Source organism: Anser cygnoides, chromosome 3, assembly GCF_040182565.1.
Source record: "Anser cygnoides isolate HZ-2024a breed goose chromosome 3, Taihu_goose_T2T_genome, whole genome shotgun sequence".
Lineage (NCBI taxonomy): Eukaryota > Metazoa > Chordata > Aves > Anseriformes > Anatidae > Anser > Anser cygnoides.
In genome coordinates this window covers 22,055,902-22,082,656 of record NC_089875.1, presented here as the reverse complement: position 1 = coordinate 22,082,656, position 26,755 = coordinate 22,055,902, and the positions used below count along the sequence as shown (strand labels likewise).

The window sequence follows — 26,755 nt, the reverse complement described above, 5'->3', positions numbered from 1 at the left end:
TTTTAAAAGTTTACAATTAACTTGAAAAAAAAAGAGAGAAACTTTAGATTTTAAAATTTCCTTAGATTTTTAGGAAATCTTGTGTTGTAGAGAGAGTAACTTCTAGCATATTAGTAGATATAGTTTATTTTTCCAATGTCAACATGCCTTAGATATTTCTGAACATCTCTATTATCAGATATTTTCAAGGTTTTCAGACTCAAAATCACATCTTGATGCAAATTTTTGAGAGAAATGAGTCTCCCACCTTAGTAGGAGTACCTTTAGTACCTTAGCACCTTTATAAGTAGCAACTGAACAATAAGATTAAGCTTAACTTTTTATTATATCATGTGTAGGATCAGTGTTTTTATATGGTTCAACAGTCCAGCCAAGTATGCAGTACATTTTCTTATATCTCACTCTGCATAGCAAGCATCTGAAATGCCTGAAAACCTTTCTAAATTGAGAGGATATACTGTACTAGTAAAGCAAGGATTTAAAGCAACATTTCTCTATAATAACACAGAAGGACAGACAGTCACTAGACCACAAATTGTTACTTAAATGACGTTTCCTTCTTGAGAAAGTCTCCTCATTTGTTTATCTAATTACATTTATATTCAGTTCTTAGTTTGTCAGTTTCTCTAAACACAAAAAAGGATTGGTATTCACTTAGCTCAAAGATATTTACTTGAATATGTAAATGAATAATGTAATGAATAATTACTTCAATTTCCGGGAAGTATATTTGGAAAAACTTCCAGTTCTTAGTGATTTAGGACAAATTACATAAGTATAGGTAAAATCTTTGTAAAGTGAGAAGGGACAGGCACAGCAAAAATTTTTTCACACAATTATTACTATCATTTTGTCCTAACTTCAAATGAAAAAAACCAGCACTTTTACACAGAGAAAAAGGTTACTGAAGCGGAGTGAAGAGCTCAGCCAGCTCTTTATAGAAAAAGGGGAAGACTGGTTCATAAGCACAATGTATTTGATCTTTATAGTTTCACTAAATATAATGCTGTTATTGGAATAAGGATTTTTTTTATTTTTTTTAACATATCGGTGTATATGATCGTCACACCACAATACCTGTTAGAAACTGAGTTTACACTAGTATCATCTGAGAGTCTGCTATACTAGTTGCCTTCATCTTCAATTGATAAGAATTGGCAATTGCGAGAAGGATCCCACTAGATGGTAAGTTAGAAACATGAAAAGCATTTTTGAAAGTTATGTAAAATTTACTATAATTGTGTTTCCCAGCTGCAATACTACTTTTTGCTGAATTATTTTTATATTAGTCTTTTATGCTCCACAAGGAAAAACAGTTTAACAGGGATTTCATCCAACTCTGTTTTTAAGGAGAAAAAAAAAAAAAGTATATTTAAAATGTACTGTAAAATAAAGTTACTTATTAGATACTCTGTACAACATGGAAAATTAATGATTGGTGAGCTCTATAGCAGCCTAGTGTGAATAAGAGTGCATTTTATGTATCACATTGCTTTCTTATAGAATTTGTGTGTGATTGTTTATGAAAACAACTTTTAGCTTTAACAAAAGAAGTAACTTGAAAACAACCATCTCTATTCAAGAAGAGAATAGATTCTTATTTTGGTGCCATCAAATGAGTTCTATAAAAGCTAAATTCATGCTACAACAAAAACTCTGCCTTCTCAGCTTACTTTCTCAATGACTCTTTTCACAGAGCATCATTTAACTTGATCAAAAGCTCTCTCTGTATCTGGGAAAGGATGTGCTAAATATTGTGCTACTTTTCTCACTTTTTTTTTCTTTGAAAACTAATAGAAATATATTATGGCATAATAGAGATAAGTAATGAAGTACGTACCAGTACTTCAGAGATAAGAGAGTGCACAAGACTTTATGGGTCTAATTCCAAGCATACACTTCCTTGCACAGACTGCTGCCAGAGCCCTTTGCCAGAACGTTCAGGGAGGTGATGTCTTCACGCCTGTTGGAGGTCTGATGAAGTTCAGAGCTATAAGAAAGATGTGTCCACTGTCATGTTCCATGCAGGTTGTACTTTTTCTGGATGATATTTAAAGGAACTTGAACAAAATTTGTGGCATGTCAGAAAGGACAGTAAAGGTGTCAAAGAGGGTTCCTCATGGTGATGAAGGTCTCCTGCTCCCCTTCCTTGCATTCTCATTGCAAAAGTGGATATGATTAGTTAAAGGGGCTTACAGCAAAATAAACATTCTTTATTCTCCCAGTAAATTACTTTCCTGTGGCACAGTCCAAGTTTCCTGTTTTGTGAATATAAGCTACCTTCAGAAGAAACTGAAATGACAGATCAGGAGAAAGGACTTTCTCACTTTGTATGCAGCTACTCTGGAGATCTGCTAACACCAGGAAAACTAGTCATCTCCTACCCCGTGTTCACAAATGCTGTCACTAATCAATAGCTCCTAGGCTCATATCTATTGCCTTTTCTTCCCCATCTTTTATTTATATATAATAGCATATTTTTGTGTGTCTTTTTTTTAAATTTTCAGTGGTGCTTACTCTCCTTTGTAAATCTACTGGTTCATTGATACAGTTCAAGGAAAAGCATCAGCATCAAGGATTATTCGCTTATGCCACAGATTTGTTTTGGCATTGACATGAAGCTAGTTCTGTCAAATATTACATGACTAAGAAATTTCAGGGAGAGGAACATTTGAAATATAAATAGATAAACTTTATTTCAATTTCAGCAGTGTTCAGAAAAATGAAATGGATTACAGTTATTAGCACAAATTCAATAAATAGATTGCTCAGCACACTTGAACTAAAATCATGCTGTCTTGGTTCTGATATAAATACGTATTAAATATAGTAAATGTGACAACTTGTGCAAACATACTCTATGGTAGTATGTATGCAAAAGTTTATTTCATTTTTCATCTGAATAACTTCCAAACCAAATTCTACATTCTACTGTATATGCTGAGGAAAGAATTTAGCATTATAATTTCTTTAACATCTATGCCTTTAATGTCTATGCAGAACTTTCAATGTATAGCTGAATACTATTTTATCTTATAAATGAAAATGAAATAGGAATTTTTGCAATGTTTCATATGCTAATTTATTCATTGACGGTGTAGTAGCAACATCAGTTATACTGTAAAGTTTCCCATACTTCTTTGAGGACTTTGGATTTGACCTGATGTGCTGAAATACTTTAAATAGCAACACATTTTGGTCTTTCTGCTGCCAAAGGCTTGAGCATCTGCAAAAACTACAAATCATGACAAACTCTTTGAGTGATATATGGAGGACCACAATCCACTAGGAAATAAGCTAAGACCAACTCATTCATTTCATTTAGGTCCTTCAGAGGGATTTGAACCATCCAGCCCACAAACCATGTCTCATGAGATTGCAGTATACATCCAGCCCACCGTAATAATGATTCATATACATATATGTGTATATGCTTTATTGCTACCTTTAGCTGGATTAAAAGCAATATATCAAGTTTTATATTTCTGCCTCTTTTATTAGCTTTCTAGCACTTGATCAGCTGATAGAGGCAATAATGAAATGTTTTTTTTATAAACTGGAGTTTGTAAGTCCTGTCCTGAGAATGTAATATTTCAAAAAATAGCCTAAGCTTTGGGGAAAAAAACAATTACAGAAACAGCATTAAAAATGCCAAGCACTGGGCAGAAGCAATTCTGGATCAGTTTAAAAAAGTGATTGATGAAACTCTAATCTGAGCTGAAGGAACAGTTTCACGACAAGCTGTGACCATTCCACACACTTCATTAGCTGCCATAATTAGCCTGGTGTTTCAATTTGTTAGAACTGGTGGGGACAATTTTACTCAGAATGCAAACATCAAAAAACAGGGTGCCTCCGACTTCAGAAGGGACTGATGAGAAGCTTTTCTAGTCTCTGTTAACTGAAAGATTAATTACAGCTGATGGGAGGCTGTACTCTGATTGTCACTCTGTCTATGTGCATTACTTTTAGCATTAGAAGAAAGACATGGTTGACACTGCACTGCTCAATCAAGCAGCTTTGCATTAGTGTACAAAGTCTGTTAATATGCAGTGTTTTTATTGTTTCTCTTTCTTTTGTTTTCTAAGTTTGAGCCGCTCATACCTAACAAGTTACACTCTAAAAGAGCAGAGTATTCAGTTGCTAGAGATCAATGTTTATCACTTATACTGCCATATACAGTATACTTCATATACTTCATACAACTACAGGTAAGAGAGATCCTAACACAACTCCAGGCCATGGGCTGGAAATATTGTTAGTTCCTATTATCACATTCAAAATGTAAATTCTTACTCAGATTGACTCATTGTGGAAAAGAAAAACAGTACAATTAGGAAACAGATACTGTGTGCATCCCAGTTTTTAGCTTAACCTATGTACCTTATCTGCTATTACCCCTGTACGTTAACTCAGAGCTTGTAAGGTTGTTTAAATGAAAATGAAGACTGAATTTGAAGTGCAAAGGTTATTCTTGAATAATTCCATAACTCTCATTCTTGAATATTAACACATGATAATACACTTGTTCGTAAATAACTCCTTATGTGGCTATGATTTTCAGTTTCCATACATATTTTATGTTAAGATGAACAAAAACGATAAAGTATGTAGGAGAAGAAAGAATATAGTTTCTATTCTTGATCATGGTGGAACATCCTTTTAACTTGTGTTTGTAAAGGGCATTTTGAAAACAGATATTCATTGGCATTAAATGAATAAATACTGAAGTGTATTCCAAAGTGAATATCATATTACTATTAAAATGGAGCAAACAAATTCAGAGTTGATTCATGATCTAAATTTTAAAGTAGCAGTAGCTGCTTATGTCAAACCACTAAGACAAGCAGCAGTCTTACTTGCAGTCTCTCATTCACTCCAATGCCAGTGCACAAAACTATGCAATTTTACTATGATTTTCCCTACTCAGGTAATGTAGACTACTCCAAGATTCTAGAGCACTGTAAGAATCTAGGCTACATTTTACTGCACTGAATTTTACTGTTCTGAGAAAAACCTACACTTGCTCTCAAAACAACAAAAACTTCCAGCCTTTCACTCAGCTTGGGCATATACCTGGCATAACTTATTAGAATACATTTGGAGTAGCTATAGGCATTAATAACACCATAAATTGTACAACTATTCAATTATAATAGATCAATGCTATGAAATATTTCATTCAACTAACATTTTAAGATGTGAGATTCTGCAGTCTTAAGTGTGCCTGTTGCAAGAAGCCAGCAGAATGTGATTCTTAGACTTCAGTTAGTAAATCCAACAGCAATATGCACTTAAAGAGATTTAATTTTTTTTATTTTTTTTTTTCTGCGAAGATGGGTAACAACATTATTTCTAAGGAATAGGAAGCAGGTTGCATTTATCTATATATTGATTATATTAATCACTGGCCAGATTGTTACCTGCTGTAACAATTAGCCTAACTCCATGAACATACCTTTATTATGCCAAGCATTGAGGATCAGTCCTAATATCTTAGAGGCATTTTTGAATACTTATATAGGTAATCTCAATCTTAGAGAGTTATGAAAAGCTTTGTAACTTCCACTTCAACTCTATTTAGCCATCACAACCAAGCTAAAGGTGGATTAACAAAAAAGCATACTTTTCACAGAATCATAGAATCATTAAGGTTGGAAAAGACCTCCAAGATCATCTGGTCCAACCATCCCCCTACCGCTGATACCACCCACTAAACCATGTCATTAAGCACCACATCCAACCTTTCCTTAGACACCTCCAGGGACAGTAAGCAACTCCACCACCTCCCTGGTCAACCGTTTCCAATGCCTGACTACTCATTCTGAGAAGAAATTTCTCCTAAGTTCCAACCTGACCCTTCCCTGGCACAACTTGAGGCCATTCCCTCGAGTTCTATCACTAGTCGCCTGGGAGAAGAGGCTGACCTTCAGCTCCCCACAGCTTCCTTTCATGTACCTGTAGAGAGCCTGTAAAGGTTTCCCCTGAGCCTCCTCTTCTCCAGACTAAATAAGCTGGAGAACCCAGCTCCCTCAGCCATTCCTTGTGTTCCAGGCCCTTCATCACCTCTGTAGCCCTTCTCTGGACATGTTCCAGGGCCTCCATGTCCTTCTTGCAGTGAGGGGCCCAAAGCTGAACACAGTACTTGAGGTGCGACCTCACCAGAGCAGAGTACACGGGGACGATCACCTCCCTGGTCCTTCTGGCTGCACCATTCCTGATACAAGCCAGGATGCTGTTGGCCTTCTGGGCCACCTGGGCACACTGCCAGCTCATGTTCAGGTGAGCATCAGTCAGCACCTCCAGATCCTTTTCCTCTGCACAGCTTTCCGGCCACTCTGCCCCAAGCATGTAGCATTGCATTGGGTTATTGTGGCCAAAGTGCAGGACCCAGCACTTGGCCATGTTGAACCTCATCCCGCTGGCCTCTGCCCATCGATCCAACCTGTCCAGGTCCCTCTGAAGAGCTTTTCTACCCTCTGGCAGATCGACACTTCCCCCCAACTTGGTGTCGACACTTCCGCCCAACTTTTGCAGATATGTCACATCAGTAATTGCTAGTGACTTCAATATCTAGTTTTTTGTTTTTAAATTCAATATCAAGATTAATTGGCTGTGTTGAAATGCATTATATTTGCCAGATGTATAAGCAAATTTCCTGAATCCCGAAAATGCGGAACAGTCCCTAACTGTCATCAAAAGTCAAAGCCAAGCACTTCCCAACTTAGTGCAAGGATTTGCAATTCCAACAAACCAAATAACATCAGAATTGTGAACACCTAAAACTAACATCAATTTAAAAATTTCATATTAACGTTTCCAGCTCAACTGATGTTTCTTTTCACCAAAAGCTCTGCCACACTTTAGTGTAATGTACTCTTAAGTGTGTACTGAACAAATTAGGCAAGATACTCTGTTTCTAAAGCTTTTTCTCATTAAACAAGAGGCTTTAAAATGTTTAAGCAATGTATACAATGGGAATTATTTATGAAGTTAAAAAACATACATATATCTCCCTCAAAAAATAGTGGTTAAAGTTAGCTCTTACTAAAATGCAAGATTTTCTTTCTATGCCACTAACATACAAGTTGAATTATTAAATGAGGAAGGTAGGCAAAGCAAGACATTTATCATCCTACAGACAAATGACACTGGATTGCTAGTTAGACAGTATAATAAGGACCATCTAATTTTCTCTTTTGAATCAATTTATTCTTCAAAGCCCTGGATCATCATCAAGGGAGAGAATTTTCCCACTGAGAAATCACAGAACTGAAAATCAGGTTTTATAAAATATTCAACTAGTTGCTGACAAACCCTTACAAATAACCACTAGAATGGATTTGATTAGAAAAGCGGTGACAGTATCTTTTTTATGCAAATATCCAACCGAATGGTTTGACTCTTCCTAGTCACTACATTGTTTTATTCCTTCATCATTGTACCCTGCAAGTCATCAGTAACCTTCACCAGAAAGCTCTTCCAGCCTTTCTTTTCATCCTTCTAGGTATCCACACATTATTTTCTACATTTAGTTGCCATTTTGTATATTTTTTATATATATATATATATATACAGTAGCCAGTATATATATATTCAGTAGCCAGTATATATATATATTTATACAGTAGCCATTTTGTATATTTTAATTTGGTTCATAATTTTAACCTTCTTTCTACACCTAAGAAAATCATTTCAGAGATGGCTTATATCTGGAAAAATCATTATGTCAACTGCCACAAGTTGAAATTTTCATTTTCTTTCCTAGAAGACTGAATGGGTTCATCTTATGAAAGAGATTCCAGTCCAGTGAGTCAGAGGTAATGTCTGCTGTTCCTGCTGTTGAACTGACATACTCTTGGCTTTTTGAATATTTGCTTCTCAAGAGGGGCAAAATTTAGAAGTAGTAGACTTTGCAAAAGCAATTATATGTCATTTTTTGTTACCCAGTTTCAGAGACATCTTGCTCATTAATCTGGTCCATGATATTAGCTTGGGCACCACTTCTCTTTTTTTTTTTTTTAACACTACCTGTCCAGGAATATAGCTAAATGCCTGAGCTCCAAGGAGCTCACAATTCTGCAAAGTAATGCTGTTGTAAGAATCACCCTATATGAAGGCAGGGAGTTCCTCAAGCCAATTATCACAAGAAGATACAAAGTGTTCTGACTCTCAGTGGTTGTTCTGTAGACAGCAGAGAGACACATGCTACAGAATATTGACTTTTCATGAATAATATAGAATGCACTGCTGTAAGACCAGATCCTTGGATTTAAACTTTTTGGTTTGGTGTAGGATATATGGTAAGAAGCAAAGTGAAGGAAAGCATCTTTACCTTGGAACCAGATAGCTGATAATTCAAACTAAAGGTGCATTTGGAGCATCCAAATAGATCCATTAAGTTATGCCAGCAGCAATAATTATACAGGAGCCATGTCATTGGCTGGAGATTGCTGGAGTGCAACACACTTTGGCAACAACCCTTATTATTCCTGACATGGCTCATGAGGAAATCGGTAGTGTAAAACACAAACTCTTAAAAGATCACCTAATAATTCCTCTACAATAGAGTCACTTCTAGCTGCCGCATTATGTCAATTTTGCATCGCTTAGGAAAACACGTTGCATTTGCACTGGGGAAACTAAGAATTGTTATTCAAAGTGTCGTGGCTCTTCTCATTGTATACTTGTAATTTTGTCACAAAGCATACTAGCAAATATGGCCTTAAAAGTTTCAAAACATGTAATAAGGCTGACAGCACAGATCCACATTCCTCAGGAATACCACACTGTATTAGAAAATATTCTTGTATATTTCTTCTCTGATTAAAAGGAATAGAAACCAAGCAAACACCCTTAAAAATTGTCCAGGAGTCACAGTCACAGTCTTGATAGAAAAAGTTTAAAACTTCACACATACATTATACTTATCTCAATTATAATTGCTGCAAGATTAAGAAAAGTCAAGTTAAAGTGAAATTTAGTTAAGTTTCAGTATAAGATAGGGATGAAAGAACATTAATAATGTACCAATTCTGCCATATGACATTGACCAATAGACACATAATAATAGTATGTTGTTAGTCCCATGTGGGATAAAACTAGTTTCCAAACAGAACAAGTCACTTCCCCCTCTCCAGTTTTTCCTCTTCAGTAACACCATGTAAATACAAATTTTCTGTAGAACCATAGGACACAGTGGCCTCAGAAGAATGTAAAAGAGAAGGGGTTGGCCATGTAGAAAAGTCAAGCCTGCTTTGAAAGGCACTGAGATTTTCAGGCCTTGTTGTACACTTATGGAATTCTTCCCACATAGCTGGAACTTCAGGTCCTACCTGATACAGTTATGCCACTTCTGCCATAACTTGAGTAAGAATGAAAACTGCTGGGGTTATTGAAGTTTTAGAGGTAAAAGACTTTATACAAAATAGCATGAATTTTCTGGACCCACAGAGAGTACTCTTTTGCACCACAGAAAGTCCAAACTTAGTAAAATAATGTGAGAGGAATTATGCAGATGAGACATTCAGAGTGACTTGATCCTTGCAATCTTCTTTATGGCAGAAAGCAAGTTAGTTAAAGATCAAGAAATTTTCTATTGTCTGTTATCCCAAATGGGACACTTCTGCCAATTCTTAGACAAAGACAAATTTACACCTACTGTAAATCAATGAAACTCTATACATTGCATTATCCTAATGTCCTTTATAAACTCAGGCTAAAGTACTTACACACACCTGGTTTTCTGATATATTATTGTACAATTTAATGAAATACTTCTGCAAATTCATATAATCTCAGCTGAAGGCAATCACCATCTAACTACATTGATTGAAGCTGTTGATTGTGCTTTTGTCTACTCTGGCTGAATGTGAGCCTGTCACCTCTGCCTCTGGTGACAAAAAATGGAAGCTGTATAATTTTTATAACAACTATTGCCTGCTCTAGCAATTACACAAAACAACATGAAGATGACAACGCTGTTGCTCAGTTTCTACTGCTCCAACAAAAACAGAATTGTGTTGGTTGTGCATTACAAGTGCTATTTTTCCTAGCCTATGTGAGGCCATCATAATCAGAAGTATTTGAACTTGATATTTGATTAATGCTGGCAGTACTCTATAAGTGATTTCCACTCAACGTCTAATTATTTATTTCCTGTTATAAATGGAATGAAACAATTCAAAACAAACAGCTAGAACGACTGTTTTGCAAGAAGCTCATAATCATCAATTCATACATGTAGAAATCTTCCTAAAATTATATTACACTGGCCTGTTGAACTTGAAAAGCATATTTTATCCCAATCAATGCATAAAAGTAAAATTATCCATAACTAAGGCATGTTTCTCTGCTGTACAGTTCAGCTGTAATGATCCCCACACACTGCACTTGCACATCAATTATGATAATCATAATCACGGTCGTTAAGCTGAATGTTCATTATTATCAGGATGCTGGTGACAGCAGATTCAATCATCGGGTGCAATGGGCAGGCAGTCACAGTCCCACCCAAGTTTCTGCAGACTGCGTTGTGCCACATTAAATCTATGATGTGTTCCACATCCCACTCTATTCCAAAAGCTGTAGACGGTAAAGGTCAACTTTATGTTCTGTGCAATATGCTTAGGTTCTCTAAATTAATTCCTTGCAGTACTGGATATTTTTATGCTTTGTAGATAATAAAATTCTGTTTAGGGCCCAAATGCCTGTGCAAATAACGAAACAGTGATGCAGTTGTACTGTAATTCACCTATAATAAGGCATCAAAGGAAAGAATCTATCAACAAGGAATGCCTTCAAATGTCATGTCCCTAATTTTCCAAATAAGAAAACAGTAAATGCTGTCATTTAAGTCAGTTTTCTAAAATGCATATGCAAACTAATTCCAATACCAATTAAAGGCCATAAACTATCATTTCTGCTTCAGTAAATATGAACATATGTGAGTGTTTTGACAACTGAAAGATTATAGTTAGTGTATTTGATCCCCTGACTGTCCAGCTACTTTGGGACCTATCACTCTAGATTAAACTCACAGTGACTAGTATTTTTTTTTTCTTTATATCAATACTTCTCACAGAAATCAAAGGCATTCCAAGGTATTTAGACATATATTAATACAACTTTAAAAATATGCAAGCATTTTTTATTTTCATAGTAGTTAACAACTAGGATAACTAGATTGTTTCACTAGAAGTATATTTCCATTTTTTAACTTGTTTATTTTTAATGAAGATTTAGAGTAGAACTGTTTTTTCCCTTAGCTTAGTAACTTCTTAGAAATCTATGTGGAATGGTATGAAAATTTTCAGATTATAACTAGATGAAAAGAACTATTAACTTTTCTCACATATCAATGGTAATTACTATGTTTAGAGGAAGTCTATGCTGACACTCTTTCATTTTCCAGAGGAAATATAACAATACAATATTTGTCATTGTTGCTCATTTTGCTTCTAAAGTAATTATATAATTTACATACTAATCTTTTTGAGACCTGAATTAAAATGCACACATATAAACACATAAAAATCTAAAGGAAATATAACTCAGGCACGCTCATATACATAAACAGAGAAACTTTTTAATACAGAGGTTATAAAAAAAAAAAAAAGCTAATATCAAATAATGCTTCAGCAGCTCAGTGGTCTATGACCCACTGATCACTGCACTGCCTCCTTGGAAGAAATTATAGTTTTTCTTACCGGCAATGATTAGATGGACTTCTCTATTACAATACTTTAAGAAGCCAACTATACAACCTGGCTGGGTTATCAGCTATTCAGGTTGTAATAAACACTGCATTAACATAAATATCACCTCATGGAAAACCCCAAAAAAGGTTGTGTTAAGTAACATGTTAAGCAAAACTCAGATTGTTTTTGGTATTATCTTCACATATGCCATTTAGCCTGGTGATTAATTAATAGAAGATAATTTTGTTCAGAGCCCTGACATATGGAAAATTTTACTAGATTTGGGAAACAAAGTAACAGAATTCACTGAGATTTTAGTTCTGAAAGTATGACCTTGTACCTGCCTATAGGACCTCTTCCATTAAAATGCAGAAAGGAGGTAGAGTTTTTTTTGTTTTGTTTTGTTTTCTTTTTCTTTTAACGGTAATAATGACCCATTAAATCAGCAGGTAGGTCAGAAAGAGCTATTTTCCCCTCTTATCTCTCTGTTTGGGTAAGCAGCTCCTAACTGAAGCTTCATTTTAATTTAGAACTGGGGTTGGAAGGCTGTAGGTTGTGTTGGATTAATGCATACAGCTATATACCCCCAGAGATTTAGGTTGAAATCTATCCAAGATAGCAAGTAAAGCAATTTTAGTTGTATCAGCTAAGTCCTATAATTTATATTATATGCATCATATACGTATGATAAACAGTACAAATATCTTTACATTGGTTGATATTGGTATCTGAGCCTGATCAAGAACTGCTACAGATTGGAAAAGTCTTTACAGTATAAAACAAGTAGGACCAACAAATTTTATATCATTTTTTTATATATCATGCTTATGCTTTGGGACTCCAGTGAAGCATACCCTCCATTAATTGCATTGAAAGACAAATTCAGATCTTTTCATTTGATCTTTGTATCTTTATTTACAATGTAATTTAGTTATTTTTTGTAATGATTAAATATCAAAATTTTACTCTAATATTGTTTCTAAAGCTTAAAATTTTGAGAAAAAAAATCAGACAAAATATTTCATCTCAAAATAAAATTCCTCGGAACCTGCTTTATATTTACAAGGATAAGTTACTTTCAAGAAAACAAGTAATCATATCTTATAAAACCCCAAAATTAATTTGGTTGAAAGGGACCTCTTCAGATTGGATAGTCCACCTCCTTGCTCAAGCAGGACCAGCTACAGCATGTTGCCCAGGACTGTGTCCTGTCAGGTTTTGAATACATCCAATGATAGAGACTTCACAGTCCCCTAGGCAACCTGTTCCAGTGTTTGACCACTCCCACAGTAAAATAAATAGATGGATAAGTAAGTAAAAATAATTAAATAAATAAATACATGAAATGTGCTTTCTTTCATTCAGATGGAATGTTATACATGTCAGTTTGTACCTGATGCTAATTGTCCTAGACACTACTGAGAAGAATCTGGTTCCATCTTCATTTCCTCCCACAGGTGTTTATATACATTGATAAGATGTCCCTGAGCCTTCTCTTCTCCACATTGAAGAGTTCCAGCTCTCTCAGCCTGTTCTCATAGAAAAGGTATTCTATGCCCTTTATCATCTTTGAGGCCATGTGCTGGAACTGTTCTGTCAAGTCCATATCTTTCTTGTACTGGGAAATTTTAATGTGATTATGATACCTAATACAAAAATAAGTAATGCAAATATATGCACAAATTCATGTTGAAACACTGTTTAGGTTAATTTTCACCCTTTTTCACCCAAAGAACATAAGCAACAAAATATTTTATATTTTCTCCATTTTTCTTCCATAATTTTCTAAAGGTTTAGCATGTAAGAATAAATATACATATATTATATTGTATATAATATGATGTCCTAAATCAGGAAAGGCATAACAGAAAAAAAAAAATTGCAAAACTGATATAACCAGATCTGTACTTATACATGCTCTTAATCCTTACCTTGTTGGTCAAAGAATTGTTGGATTTCTTCCAGTTTAACTTACCAACGAGTTCAGAAACCTTGATGGCCCAAAGACACCCAGTGGATTCAATGATCTCAGGATCAAGCTCAAATTCACATACAATAGCAATCTAAAAAAGTAAGCCATTCTTTAATTTTTGTAGTGACTCACCTTGCCTGTTACCCACTTATTCGGCTGTACTTCTCGGAAGTGTTTAATTCCATAAGTTTCTTGGCCATATTTGCCTGACCTATGAATTGACGGATCATACTTCTCATTTTTATGATACGAAGAAAATGGCAAAAATCTGAAATTCAAAAAATATTTAAAAATTATGGTCTACTCTGGATGCCACAGAAATCATGTAAATAAGATATCAATGTAGCAGAAAATGAGGTGGACACAAGTTTCTGCTGTTTTCCTCTACCATCTTGATGTCCCCTCCTCAGTACTGTGGAAGGGTTACTCCAATTTCTTTTATGATTGCTTTTTAATAAAATTTGGAGCAAAGTGATAGAGATCTTCAACAGGATAAAATGAAGCCTTGTAAGAAGATAGAAGATGGTGCATTTGCATTGCCAGATTATTACTCTGGCTATATTTGCACTGCTAACTGGTGTGGTGTAAAGAAGGAATGAACAGGGACTGGTTTGGTGTGATTTCCTTATTGACTTGTGCAATGCAGTATGTGCCACCAGTCAATGGAAGGCCTCCACCATGCAAAAGTAGAGTTCATTTCTGGAGAACCTTGCATCCACCTTACAAGTAGCGTACTCTAAAAGGCAACCAACACAACCTCAACCTGATCATTCCATCAGGATGGATGCATTTCAAGGCTACCAGCAGTGTAAGTATAGACCAAGACTAATTCACACCAGAAAGAACTCCTTTTGTACCTTAAAGTAGAAAGTGTATCCTTTGATAACTGTCAACCAAAACTATATAAGGTGTAGCCTAGTTGAGCAGAATAGAAACTTAGACAGATAGTACTGATGGCTTTCATGTATTGGCAGACCACAAAGCAAATCAATGATTTATTCTAAATACACAAATCGTGTACTTTACTCTGAAGTTATCAGTATGCCCTAACCATCAATCTTTTGGGATTTGATTCTTTCACCTTTAGTCATACTGAGGGTGAACTCCCTTCTTGCATACTACCACTGAACAGTGAAATTCCAGATGCCTTCTTTGGTCATAGAGGTTGTTTTAAGATAGACATCACTAAAGCCTGTGGGCACCTTCAGGTTTTCTGGGCAGGTCCCACAGTAAACTGTATGGAGGAGGGTGAAAGGCATCTCATACATAATGGATTTGCAAGAGACCCTACAAAGATATCAGTTTCATCTGCCCATTTTAGTTTGCAAGAGAGTTACAAGAGCAAAGAGATACATTTTAATATAAAGGAAAATCCCACGAATGAAGCTTATCATTGCTGGTATTCCAAAAAAAGAAATGTGTGTTCTTTATTCTACAAGTGCAGAAAAATTATTACGTGGTAAAATTAGAAATAAGTTTCAAGAGTTTAAAACATCACTTTAACAGCCACAATAATAGGTGTAGTTAATTAAAACCTTTTACTAGTTGAAAGTTTTTCAGAACCCAGAGTCCCAATAAGAGTTATAGTCAAACACATTTTTGATAAAGATGGGGATAAAAATATGTTTCTTCCTGTTTCTCAGCTGATACAGACTCACAAAATGATTTATTTACACTAACAAATCAACAACTGTTTGGGTGAGCTTGTTTATTTTTATTAAATTATATGCCTCTCTTTCCACTTCATAAAAAGAAACTATTTAACAATACTCCTAGCTATATCAATTTATTCTATCCAGAACCACAGTCAAATGTCATGTAAAGTTAGCAAAAAGAAAAACACTGATTTAGCAGACTTAAATTATACAAAGCTATAGTAGTATGTGTATACTCATGGGAAAGGACACTCACATAAGACAGATTATGGTACTTGTAATGCTAATTTGCACATGGGATGGACATCACATGCACACAAAAATTAATGTGGCCCCAGTGTCCCAGAGAATACACCGAAGGTGCTGTGAGCCGGCTGCTCCACTTGCAGTTTTTATCACTTCTGAATTGCATTTTAATAGTACATTTTTCTTTTGTTCAGACATGAAAGAAAATTGGCTTTCTCAGGGGATTGGATATCTGAGAAGGCTAGCAGTTTAGGGATTTGCCCATATATGCATATAATTTAGTTGAGCCATAACATTCATAATTCAATATGAATACCACATCTGTAAAATTTATACACAAAAGAGCAAAAAAAAAATCTTGAGAAAAGTAGAAGATAAAGAAAACAATAAGGATTCTAGTTGTTTCCCTTATAAAATGTTTTATGTGAAGGGCTTGATTTTACTGTGGACCAGTTCAGCTTCGTCTATTTTGGCAAATCTATTGATCAAATCAGAGTTTGGCAAATCAGAGTAATTTATGTTTTACCACAATTCTGAACTTAAATATCTATGCATATATTCTAACACTTTAGGTCACAAGTAACAGCTTGCACTACATGTAGCTTAGCACAAATTTAATCTTCCACATTCTACTGCTTATCTCCTCTAAGACCATCGGCTGGTCTATGTGCTGTACAGCCTGGAATGTATGTCTATGGTTGAGGAAAAAGTTAAAGCAACTATGAGTTTTTGAAAAAGAACATTGAATAATAAAAAAATACTGAAAATGAAATGAAAGAACATTAACAATATAATGGGGTATAATGGCATAAAATAGTAATTTTTTTTCTTTTGTCTGTAGATCTGCAGTCAGAGCCACCTGAGCAGTTGTTGATAGGGACAATGATCTAACAACAAGAAAGGATCATATTCACAAATTCAATGTCTGTTTAAAGCAAGCAAATATTGTCATAATTTTATGTAAATAACTAATTAAAATATTTTAAAATTTTGTTTATTTGTTTTAGGTAGATAAACAAATTAATAGGAATCATACGAGCGTCATTATAGCCCTACGAGCCAATGATAATAGTAAAAATCAAGAGCACTGCAATATACTTCAGTAACGGCATTGTGTTCTGTAGCTCTCTCTATATACCTGACACAGCTTTTCCCCAAATTAATGACAGTATGTGTTCTGAATGCGACAGAAGAGAGTGATGGAAGGAGAAGAAAATTAAATCCAGACAATGGTATGATAACATTATAAACTGCCCAAGCTTAGACCTCAGTAGTTTTTTCCCCACAATAAGCTCACTCCAGTGGGATTCTTATATCTGGGTTTCAGCTTTTCTTTGTGATTTCAGTGTAAATTCAAAAGTTCTTGAAGGCTTTCAGTAAAACTGACAGAGACAGAAATAGCGGGATGAAAGACGAATCAAATTCCATGTTGCCATCATATTGTGCCATAAAGCGTAATCAGTATAATCTGAGCCCTTCCAAAACTTTATGATTTAATGGGAGGTGAATTCTCCCCAAAGAAATACACTTAAAAAATGAAAAGTTATTTCAGTCCACCCACCACAAAAGCTTAAATGAGAGACATGACAAAGAATACAATCAAGATAGGGTGAAAGAGTTGGAACCAAAAAGCCTCGGAGGCCTTGACTTAGTAGACAACCCTAGACCTGACAGTTTATAGCAGTATATATTTATATTTCAAAAGATATCCTTGATAGCTTTTGTTGTTAACTAAAATTGTGTTCTCTCTCCTTTCTATCCTGTACCTCCTTGCTACCATTAATTTAATCTTTCTAATCCTTCTTTTCCACACATTTCAGCCCCCTTGTTCTCTTTCTTCCTTCATCTCATCACCTATTATTTCTTCCTTCCATTCTGTCTCTTATTCCATTATTTCTTGCTATTTTGACAGGAGATGGAAGAGGCCTCAGATACTAAAGGCTTTCTAGTTGGCCTTGATAGATGCTGTAGAAGGTACTGGACTCTGATGTCTACGGCAATGCAAGAGGAGAGAAAAATCTTCCTATGCAGCAGCACAAACAGGAAGGATGATTTGTCAGGGAGTGTAGTGATAGAACAAGGGGTAACAGTTTTAAGCAAAAAAAGATAGGTTTAGATTAGATATAAGGAAGAAACGTCTCACAGTGAGGGTGGTGAGGGCCTCCCAGACAAGTTGTGGATGCCCCATAGCTGGAAGTGTTCAAGGCCAAGTCGGATGGGGCCCTGGACAAACTGATCAGGTGAAAGGTGTCCCTGCCTCTGCAGGATAAAGCTCAGCAGCATTCACTTTTTCTTCTGTCTAAATGGCAGCAAGCAACAGGGCAGAACTTCAGCAGGTTCTCTGGATCTCTGCAAAGCAGTCTAGCAGTGCAAGCATATAATACTGAGAGCAAAAATGCTTCACTTTACCCAGGCTACTGAGAAAGATCAGGTAGGAGATCTACTGCTAGACTATCCCACACCCTGTGGCACAGTAAGAAATATTAACATCAGAGAGAGGTAGGGTAAATATTCCCAGATTTTTCAAACTTGCACAAGATTTGTATGTATTGTATGTTTTAGCAACTTAAACGTAAAAACACTACCAAAATTTTAGCTCTAGATGTGTGATAGTGCTGTTAAATTTGTATCTAAACTGGTTCCATGTAATAGCAATTCAGTTTTTTGTTGTCTTGATCTAAGTCAAAAAAAATCCTCTCACTTTAAAGAAGACCACAAGCAATTAGCTCCAAACAAACTATGTTTCACCTTCTGGAAGCTGTGAATCTTATGTTTTTTTAATTTATTAAATAAAAAACGTAATTAATTTTAAGCTTTCAGATTTGGGTTTTACCTAAAGTCATTGCTCTAATCCAACAGACTATCTTTTCACTCAGTGAACAAAGAAGCAAAATGGTTTTCCACAGCAAAACAATTCCAACAGGGCAGCCATTATGTAGTTCATAATGAGTGCACATTACAAATCAAAGTGTAATTAACAGTATAAAGACAGCATATTTTACTTACTGTATCTAGTCAGATTATCTTTAGCACAGTATTTTTTCCACGAGAAATTTTGGGCGCATTATTACAAATATTGTGTGCAGTAATACACTAAATATACTAAATATCGATGCTTTTTCAGTAAGCTCTCAGTCATTTTTATCCTAACAGCAGCAAATCTAAGAATCCTCTGTCTGTTTTTATTTAACTCATGTTTGCAATAATGTAAAGTGGCAAAAGAAAAAAATCGTCCAGTTCTTGTAGAAAGTAAAAGATCTTTTCTGCAGCAAATTCTGGAACTTCTTAATTATACACTGACTTATCTGCATCCCCAGTGTTATAAAGTACTAGAACTTCATTAGAAAAATTAAGATGGAAAAATGAAGGCACTACTTTGTAAATTTCCAGTGGAAATTAGCTGGAAGAAGCAGAGGAATACTGGATCAAAAGAGGGTAATCATGCTTAACTGTGCCCTAGAGCACCCGCATGTATAATACGATTTGCACAGTAACTACCTCTCCTATTACTGCTTGTTTGGAGTATTCTGTGTTAATGGGGTTAGCTAATTTAGTATTTTAACTTAAAAAGACTCTACTGATTAATAAATGTTGCACACTGTGCTAGTAATTAAAATAAATGGAAGAGTTACAAATAGAAGTTGAATTGTTAAGAAAACATTATCTGAAAATATATGATAATCCCTGTTTATCATAATACAATAACAGTCCGGAAAATATGCAAATTGCTGAAGTTGCAAAGCATATGAAAAACTAAGCATAATTTGAACAAAGTTTTCAGATGTGTTATATTTGCATGACATAAAACGTAGTGGCCATTTTCACTAGGCTAATTCAGAAACACAGTAAAAAAATCTTAAAAACATACAAATGAAAAGATTTCTTAAAATTGCAAAATCTCATCCAAACGAAGTGACTTGCTTTTTAAATTTTATTTTAAAATGTCATTTACACTGGGCATGTCATGATACTGATGACTCCGAGTCATTAACCTTTCTGTAAGTCCATCCTTTGTGCACAGCACTGTGTAGTGCAGAAGTACCTACAGTGGCTCTAAAGGAATGCATTATCTTGCTGAAAATAAACCTGTGAGGAGCTTGGTACTGCAACACTCACACAATGTGTGAGACACGGGGTGTGCAAACATTGCGCTGTGCTGCACACAAGCGAACCAGTGTGTTCAGGACTAGCTTGGCTATCTTTGGTACAGCACTGAGCACAGATAGAGCCAGGAACTGAGACGACTTGCCTGTTGTCACACCAGCAGCATACAGTGAATCAGAAATCCTCAGCTTTACACTATTGCTGGTTTATCCCTATTCTATCACCACATTGCAACTCATTCTGATGTATGTTGACTTTATAAAGATGTTTAATACTATACTCTCAATCATGAGGCATATTATGTGAGGCAGATTTCAGCACTTAATGAAAATAATTTACATTTTCGTTATCTGGAAAATTAGGCGAGCACACTGCTGCACGCAACTGAGTAAAGAACTTTTCATGCTTAGTGATCTAAATCTGCTGGATCCAGCATTTGGTGTCTCAAACTAGACACTAGTTTATTAAGTGGCCATCCCAAAGGAGTCCAATTGTCATTCCTATCCAAGTGTAGGGGGAAATCACTCCATTTGTATGAAAAATAGCACAATAAGGCAGTAACAGCTTCAATTACATGAGAAAGAGGTATCACTCTTATTAGGTTAGATTACCCAGTTGCTGTTTCATTGCAAAATAGGAAATTCCAGCAGTTGCTTCAAACACAGCCATCATTTTCTTGTTTTGGATTTGTACTGCTTCTACCTGCCTCAACCTCTCCCTTGGCTTTCTCTATTATTTCTGCATTCATCAGAAGCAAGAAGTTTCTCAGAGCTTGAAACATTTAGAGAAAACATTAACTCTTTAAAAAAAAAATGAAATCAGAGGTGAGTGGGAATTCTTAACATCTGATATAGAAAAAATATTGCTGTTTTATACCTGCTATCTTAAAAGATAATGCACAATAGTCATTCTGGAAAAATAAGATCAAGGATTCAGTTTGTCTTTTTTATGCAAATACTAGCTTTCTCCACAAACCCCACACACTTCCTCTTCTCTTTCTCTCCTTATTTGCTAAAATAGAAGAATGATCAGCATACAACCAGAAAGAAATACAGTCCCAAAGTATACAATTACACGGAAAGAGACAGAAATCTGTCAGTTCATAATAGACACCACTGAGAAAAAAATACTGTAGAATCTGAGTAACCCTTTGCTGACTCCTCCCCGGAGACCAGCATACCACAAAGCAGTTGCAGTATTGCTAGAGTGTCTTAGACCTGATGATGACCTGCAGCTCTGTCATCACCTTTTCAAGGTTACAGATGTGACCCTTGCATGGTTGGTTGAATCTGAAGCACAAACGGAATGATCACAGCCTGAAAATGTATAATACACTATGCATTTAGTGCGCGTGAAGCTGAGAATCACTGCTTCTGCGTATTAAGGATGGAATGAAATGCTTTCTTGCCCATAAGGTAAACAAAGACCCCCAATCAATTAATATCTGTCAGAGTTGGAGACTCCAAATTTGAAGTGTACAAGACCAAAGCCTTTACAATTCACCAAGTGGGAAGAAACAGGGAAATAAATATTTCAACATATGACCTTCTGAAGCTGTTGACATAGTGACCTCTGGTGTAAATCATATCAAATAAAGACCAGGCCATATAGTCATTCCCATAAATGAAGAACATAATCCCTCCTCATTTGGAATATATAATCAAAACCTATCCAGTGTAAAGAACACCTTAGCTGAAAGAAAGAATCTTAATTATTACCCAGTGTTTTCTAGATTTCAGTCGTAGAAGCTAAAAATAAAAATAAACATTTAAAAGTTAGCACTGATCTAAGATGAGATTTGAAAGTTAAGCTGCTTTTCCCCTTCTCCAATGATTAAAAAAAATAGAGGAAAGAAGAGAAACCTGAAGTACGTTTTTACTTGTAACTTTTCCCTATTACTCGTTTGGTATAAAAGGGGTAAAAAATACTACATCCAATTTTTGTTACCAAATATCACAAATAACATTGTACAAATGTGGAAAAGTTGCTGAATTAAAAGATTTTCTTTCAAAATTGTTTTTAAGTAGAAGCTCCTTTGAAAGTCACTATTAATATTAAATCAGGGAAAACATGGGGGGAAAAAAAAAAAAAGATCCAGCAATTAAAACAAAAGCTAAAACATGCAAATGCAGTTGATTTTAGCATTCTTAAATCCCAGTCCTTAAACTGACACAGGCAATATGGAGCTGATAGCAAAGTATTATTCATTCCCAGTGAATCGGTAGATCACAGGCTGCCCACAAGGAAAAGGGATTCCTTTCTGTCCTGAATTCTGGTACTGAAGTGTCAAAGAATTGCCAAGAGCAGTGAATTCAAGCGAAAAGTTGACAAAACATCATTTGTTTCTAGTTAACTACAAAGCCAGAACAAGTGACATAATAGGCTTTATTATGATTGGGCAAAGGAGTTCCATCCCAATAAAAAAAGATTTGGGAATATTTTGTTGATAGCCTTAAATGTGGGGGGATGGATTACGTCTGTAATTTTGGATTGTATGGAAAAGAACTGGCCCCTCTGATGCTATTACAGATGCAATGGCTCAGGAAACCAAACTGCCACAAAGATGATTACAGTTTTTACATCATGTTCAACATGTGCAACATATGCTCCCTTCCCTTCCAAGTGAGCTTTGGTAGTCTACTGGAAAGAAGGCATGTCTCAATGGCATGCAAGAACATGTTTCCTCCCACAGTATTTAAAATCTTTGAATATGAAGACAGAAATAGTATTTGTTCCTTGGCAAGGTGCATATGGCAAAAAGTAATTTGCATTTGTTTACTTATTTCCCAGTAAGTTCATCTGTTGCATCACATATTATTATTATAGCACGTTCTATTGATTCATAGATACAGATGGCACATGTAATACAATTACAAGATAGGGTCTCTGCCCTGGAAAGTTTATAATCTAAGAACATAGAATTTAGAAGTATGTACAGAGAATGTTTGCTACTAAGCTGTCAGGTTTGACATTTCATTTTGTCAAGCATGAAAGGTTTTTGAAAGCAATGAAATAAAGAAAATATCCTCATAACAATACAAGGAAAAAAAAAAGCTTACTCATTGTCATGTATATGGTTTCTCCATTCCCCCCTTTTCATTTCCACTCTGGCCTTCTCTAGTGGTGAATCGATTGATGCTGCCACTCGCAAGGTTGGTTCCAAAGGCATATAGCGCTGCCGCAATACTTCAGCGGTATCGCGGAAAGGCCCCTGATGAAAGGTATAGGATAACGTAAGTGTTTTATTGTGGGGCTATAGTTCTTTCTTTCTTTTATTCATGACACATCACTGATGAATGAGGACACAGAGTGTCTAGGAAGCGTAGCACGACTTTTCTTCCAAAATAATTAAAGCAGTTCATTTCGATAGAGAGTTACAGATAACACAAAGGTTGATAACATGCTCTAAAGCCCTAAAGAGAGAATGAGAAATGCGTACTCCGGATTTATTTAGCTACTCATAAATATTTATTATTTTAAAATAATACATTGTTAGAACTTATTAGGAAACCTTATTTTTTCCCTTGGAAAAAACACTGGTGAAATAAAATTTGATATACAAGTGTTAACTTCATCTAGATTCTGTTTAAGCAGGAAGTCTCTTCCTTTTCATGGGATAAATCATGTTCTACCTTAAAGAACATGCTCTTTTCAATTTAACTATAAAGCTATTTGGAAGAGAACTTAATACGTGACTTAAAACACAATTCCTCTGATATGATTCAAACTAATGTCTACAAAAATGGAACTATATAGTCTATTTTTGAAACGTCTAATTCCACATTAATCTCACTAGTCTTAAGAAAAACTAAAAGCTCGTAATTATTTCAGAGATGTGTGTATATATAACGTATATACATCCATAAACACACAAAAGGATGTACGTGTATATGTATATATATAAAATGTTGTTTTTTTTTTTTTTTAAAAGCAGACCATTTAATAACTGATCAAACCAGTACCTACCATTTAACAAGACAGATAGAGAGAGCAACAGAAAGTCCTTTTCTACACTGTCAAAGTGATGTATGTTATGTCTTCCTTTTAGTACTAACCACTGTGAACTTACCTCAAGTATAATTAGTGCCATACTACGCTCAGGACAATTTAGTGGCAAGTCTAGATTTAGAAGTGTTACTAATTAATTTTTATTTTATTTTCACCATTACTGATCCTGCAATGAACTAGTGAAACCTTCTGAAACTATGAGCAGACAAAGAATCCTAATCACAGGCTTCATTTTTAAAGATATCCTTCTTTAAATAGGTTATCACTAACAAGTCACAGCTGGAGTTACTGCAAGCACTGAGTGAAGACTGTGGGGCTAATAAAAAGAAATGATTCACGCCTCATTTATGTTCACTTATGTTTTACATTAATAGAAACCAATAATAGGAACCAGTTACCATAAAAGTCATGGACCGTAAATAACACAAATGGCAAATAAGTATCATCTAGTACTTTTCACAGCTGGACAGGAGGATTGCTATATTTGAAAGTAGTTAATGGATTTTTATTGGAACTTTACTTTTTAAAGGCACAGTATCATGATTTGGAGATATTTTTAAAGATCATAGTAAGGAAGTAACAAAAGCATTTATACTACTTGCAGATATTTTCTTGCATTTACTTTCTAAAAGTGTCCACAAAAAATATACATTCATTTAGCATGACCACAATAAGTTTTTTTTTAAAACAGAATGAAAATTGTTATTGCCTTTAAGAAAATAATCAATACTAGAGAAGGTCATTAAAACTGGTAAACAATGCTCTAGTAACATAATCTAATGATCAAGATATAAAATAAGGCTTAACTTGATAATGAAAAGATGAATATTTTGTATTGCAAGATGTTTGCAGAGCTGCATATGCAGAGAAAAGACGAAAGATGTGTAGTGTTATCAAATAACGTAATGATAGATGTTTGCTTTTAGAAAATAGTCTTCTTCATCATAAAATATTTATTCATATTCCACCAGAGTAAGGGCCAAATCAGATGTCCAAGCAAGCTTTTTTTTTTTTTTTCTATCTTTAATTTCTAAGAACTTTTAACTTTCTCAATTCATAGTTCAAGTGAAATTAATAAAGCACAGCAAATACTAATGGAAGGGGGGAAAAAAAGAGTATACTATGCAAAGGTCTCTCCAATAAGGTTGTCATCATTAATGGTGGTGCATATTGTAGAATATGAAGTTAATTCTAATCCTTCCCTGCATTTCTCTGAAACATATTTTATGAAACTTACCCAGCAATAAACACCTACTGAATGTATGTAAGATGACAAGACCTCTAAAAAATCCATTTGCCTATTTGCATTTTACAAGATGAACTTTAAGATTTATGTAATCTGCGGTAAAATGGTGCTTGCAAATATTTTCATATCTGCAGTGCCCACAAGCATTTTGGACATCTGGCTTCAAAAGGGAACCAACAGTTTTCACCCTGAAAGCAACTCAAACAACTCCATGTTCTATTTTGGAATTTTTACTGAATAGCATAAAAATTCTTGCTACTGACTGGTCTGCCAAATAAAATGGTTAGCAGGGAGGCATTCTTACTACTTTACCATAAAATAAGAAACTCATGAAAAAAATTATGATCTACATGAAATCTTGTGTTCTTCACTGTTCCTATTCCATGACAGCCACCAGCATACAAGAAAAAAAAATTAAATCCCCTAAAAATGGTGTTGTACTTTCTGTTATTAATGCCTTTGAAAGAACACTTAACTAATTTAAGAATTACCCATTCTTCCATCAAACTGTAATTCTAGTTAATTCAGTAATAAAACTGATAGGTCTGTTATAACTAATGTATAATCATCGTTAAAACTTTTCTTTTAAATACACTATATCTCACATACACGGAGTTATATATAAAATGCTAAATACCAACTTTCCCAAGAGAAAGCTAGTAGTTAGCTAATTTTTGTTCTCTTAGGCTTATGTAATTTACATTCTCATATAAAATATCCAGGCCTATGGGCAACACAATTTTTAGATACCTGAACAATCAATGGAGTAACAAGTGGCTCACACTGGACCTGAGATGTATAAAATGTTATCACAGAGAACTAGGACACAAGTATAGCTAGTAATTAAATTCCTTATTGTCACACTGGACAACTTTCAGGGTGATGTGTTCTGATGGGTTTTCATTTCCAGCTGCTTCATCATCTCAAATCAGTGTCCTTTCCTCAGACAATACAACCCTAAATTGTCAAAGTGTTGTGTAGGGATTTAGCCGTGTGACTCCCATTAACATCAATAAGAGTCGCGCAGCTAAATCCACGCGCTGTGCTTTGAAAATTTACTCCACAGTGTACATCCCAGGGTGCTGAAAGGATTAAAGTATTATATAGTAAATTCCCTCTTTGAGGTGCAGAAAATAAACAGGGCTCTTCTGGTTTGTTCTAAAAGGCTATCTGTGCACTACTGCTGTGAATGCATCTGAACTTAGAAAGGTCTATAAAATATTCCAAACCCAAACAGAATCTTGTAAGATACTTTATATACAGTAAAGTGGTTTTGCAAGAGCAGCTTAACAATAGAAAAACTGAGTTCCCTCTTTATTTAAAAAGCATGACTCCTGTACCTTGTCCACTATGCAAAATATTCCTCTCTGTCTTGAGAGACAACACATCCAGTCACATCCCACTGAAGGACTATAATATGGACTATAGGACTATAATGGTCCCAGAAGGTAAGGCTATAATGTCATATTTATCTGTTTTTGAATTTACATTCAACTCCAAAATCCCTGATCACTAAACTGTTGGCTCATGCTTTGACTTGGTTCTAATATGAGTCAATGAGATCGTTATATGAGGAAGTTCAAACAATCAAGGTGTGGGGATGGAAGGATAGAAGGACAAAGGTGAACTACCATGAAGTTGATCCTTATTTACGGACACATATATATATATACATATGTATGTTGTAAGCAGCGTGGATCTCTGTGGGGCTCACCTCTATTTATTCAGACATATTTTGGCAGATCTGCATTTGTTCCTCATGCTCTAACCCAATTGCGTTTTTATTCACATCCCATCATTGATATTGACTCATGTTGATACAGAG

General features: G+C 35.1%; 1 protein-coding gene across 1 annotated transcript in view; it reads right to left on the bottom strand.

Moving 5' to 3' along the window:
* The window catches only part of SPATA17 (spermatogenesis associated 17), a 79,953-nt gene that overhangs the window by 12,504 nt on the left and 40,694 nt on the right, over window positions 1-26,755 (bottom strand). Inside the window, exons 3-4 of the mRNA XM_066995516.1 lie at window positions 22,736-22,887; window positions 13,804-13,939 (exon numbers count right to left, since the gene is read on the bottom strand). Coding sequence (XP_066851617.1) covers window positions 13,804-13,939; window positions 22,736-22,887 — 288 coding nt within the window. The remainder of the gene's footprint in view (window positions 1-13,803; window positions 13,940-22,735; window positions 22,888-26,755) is intronic.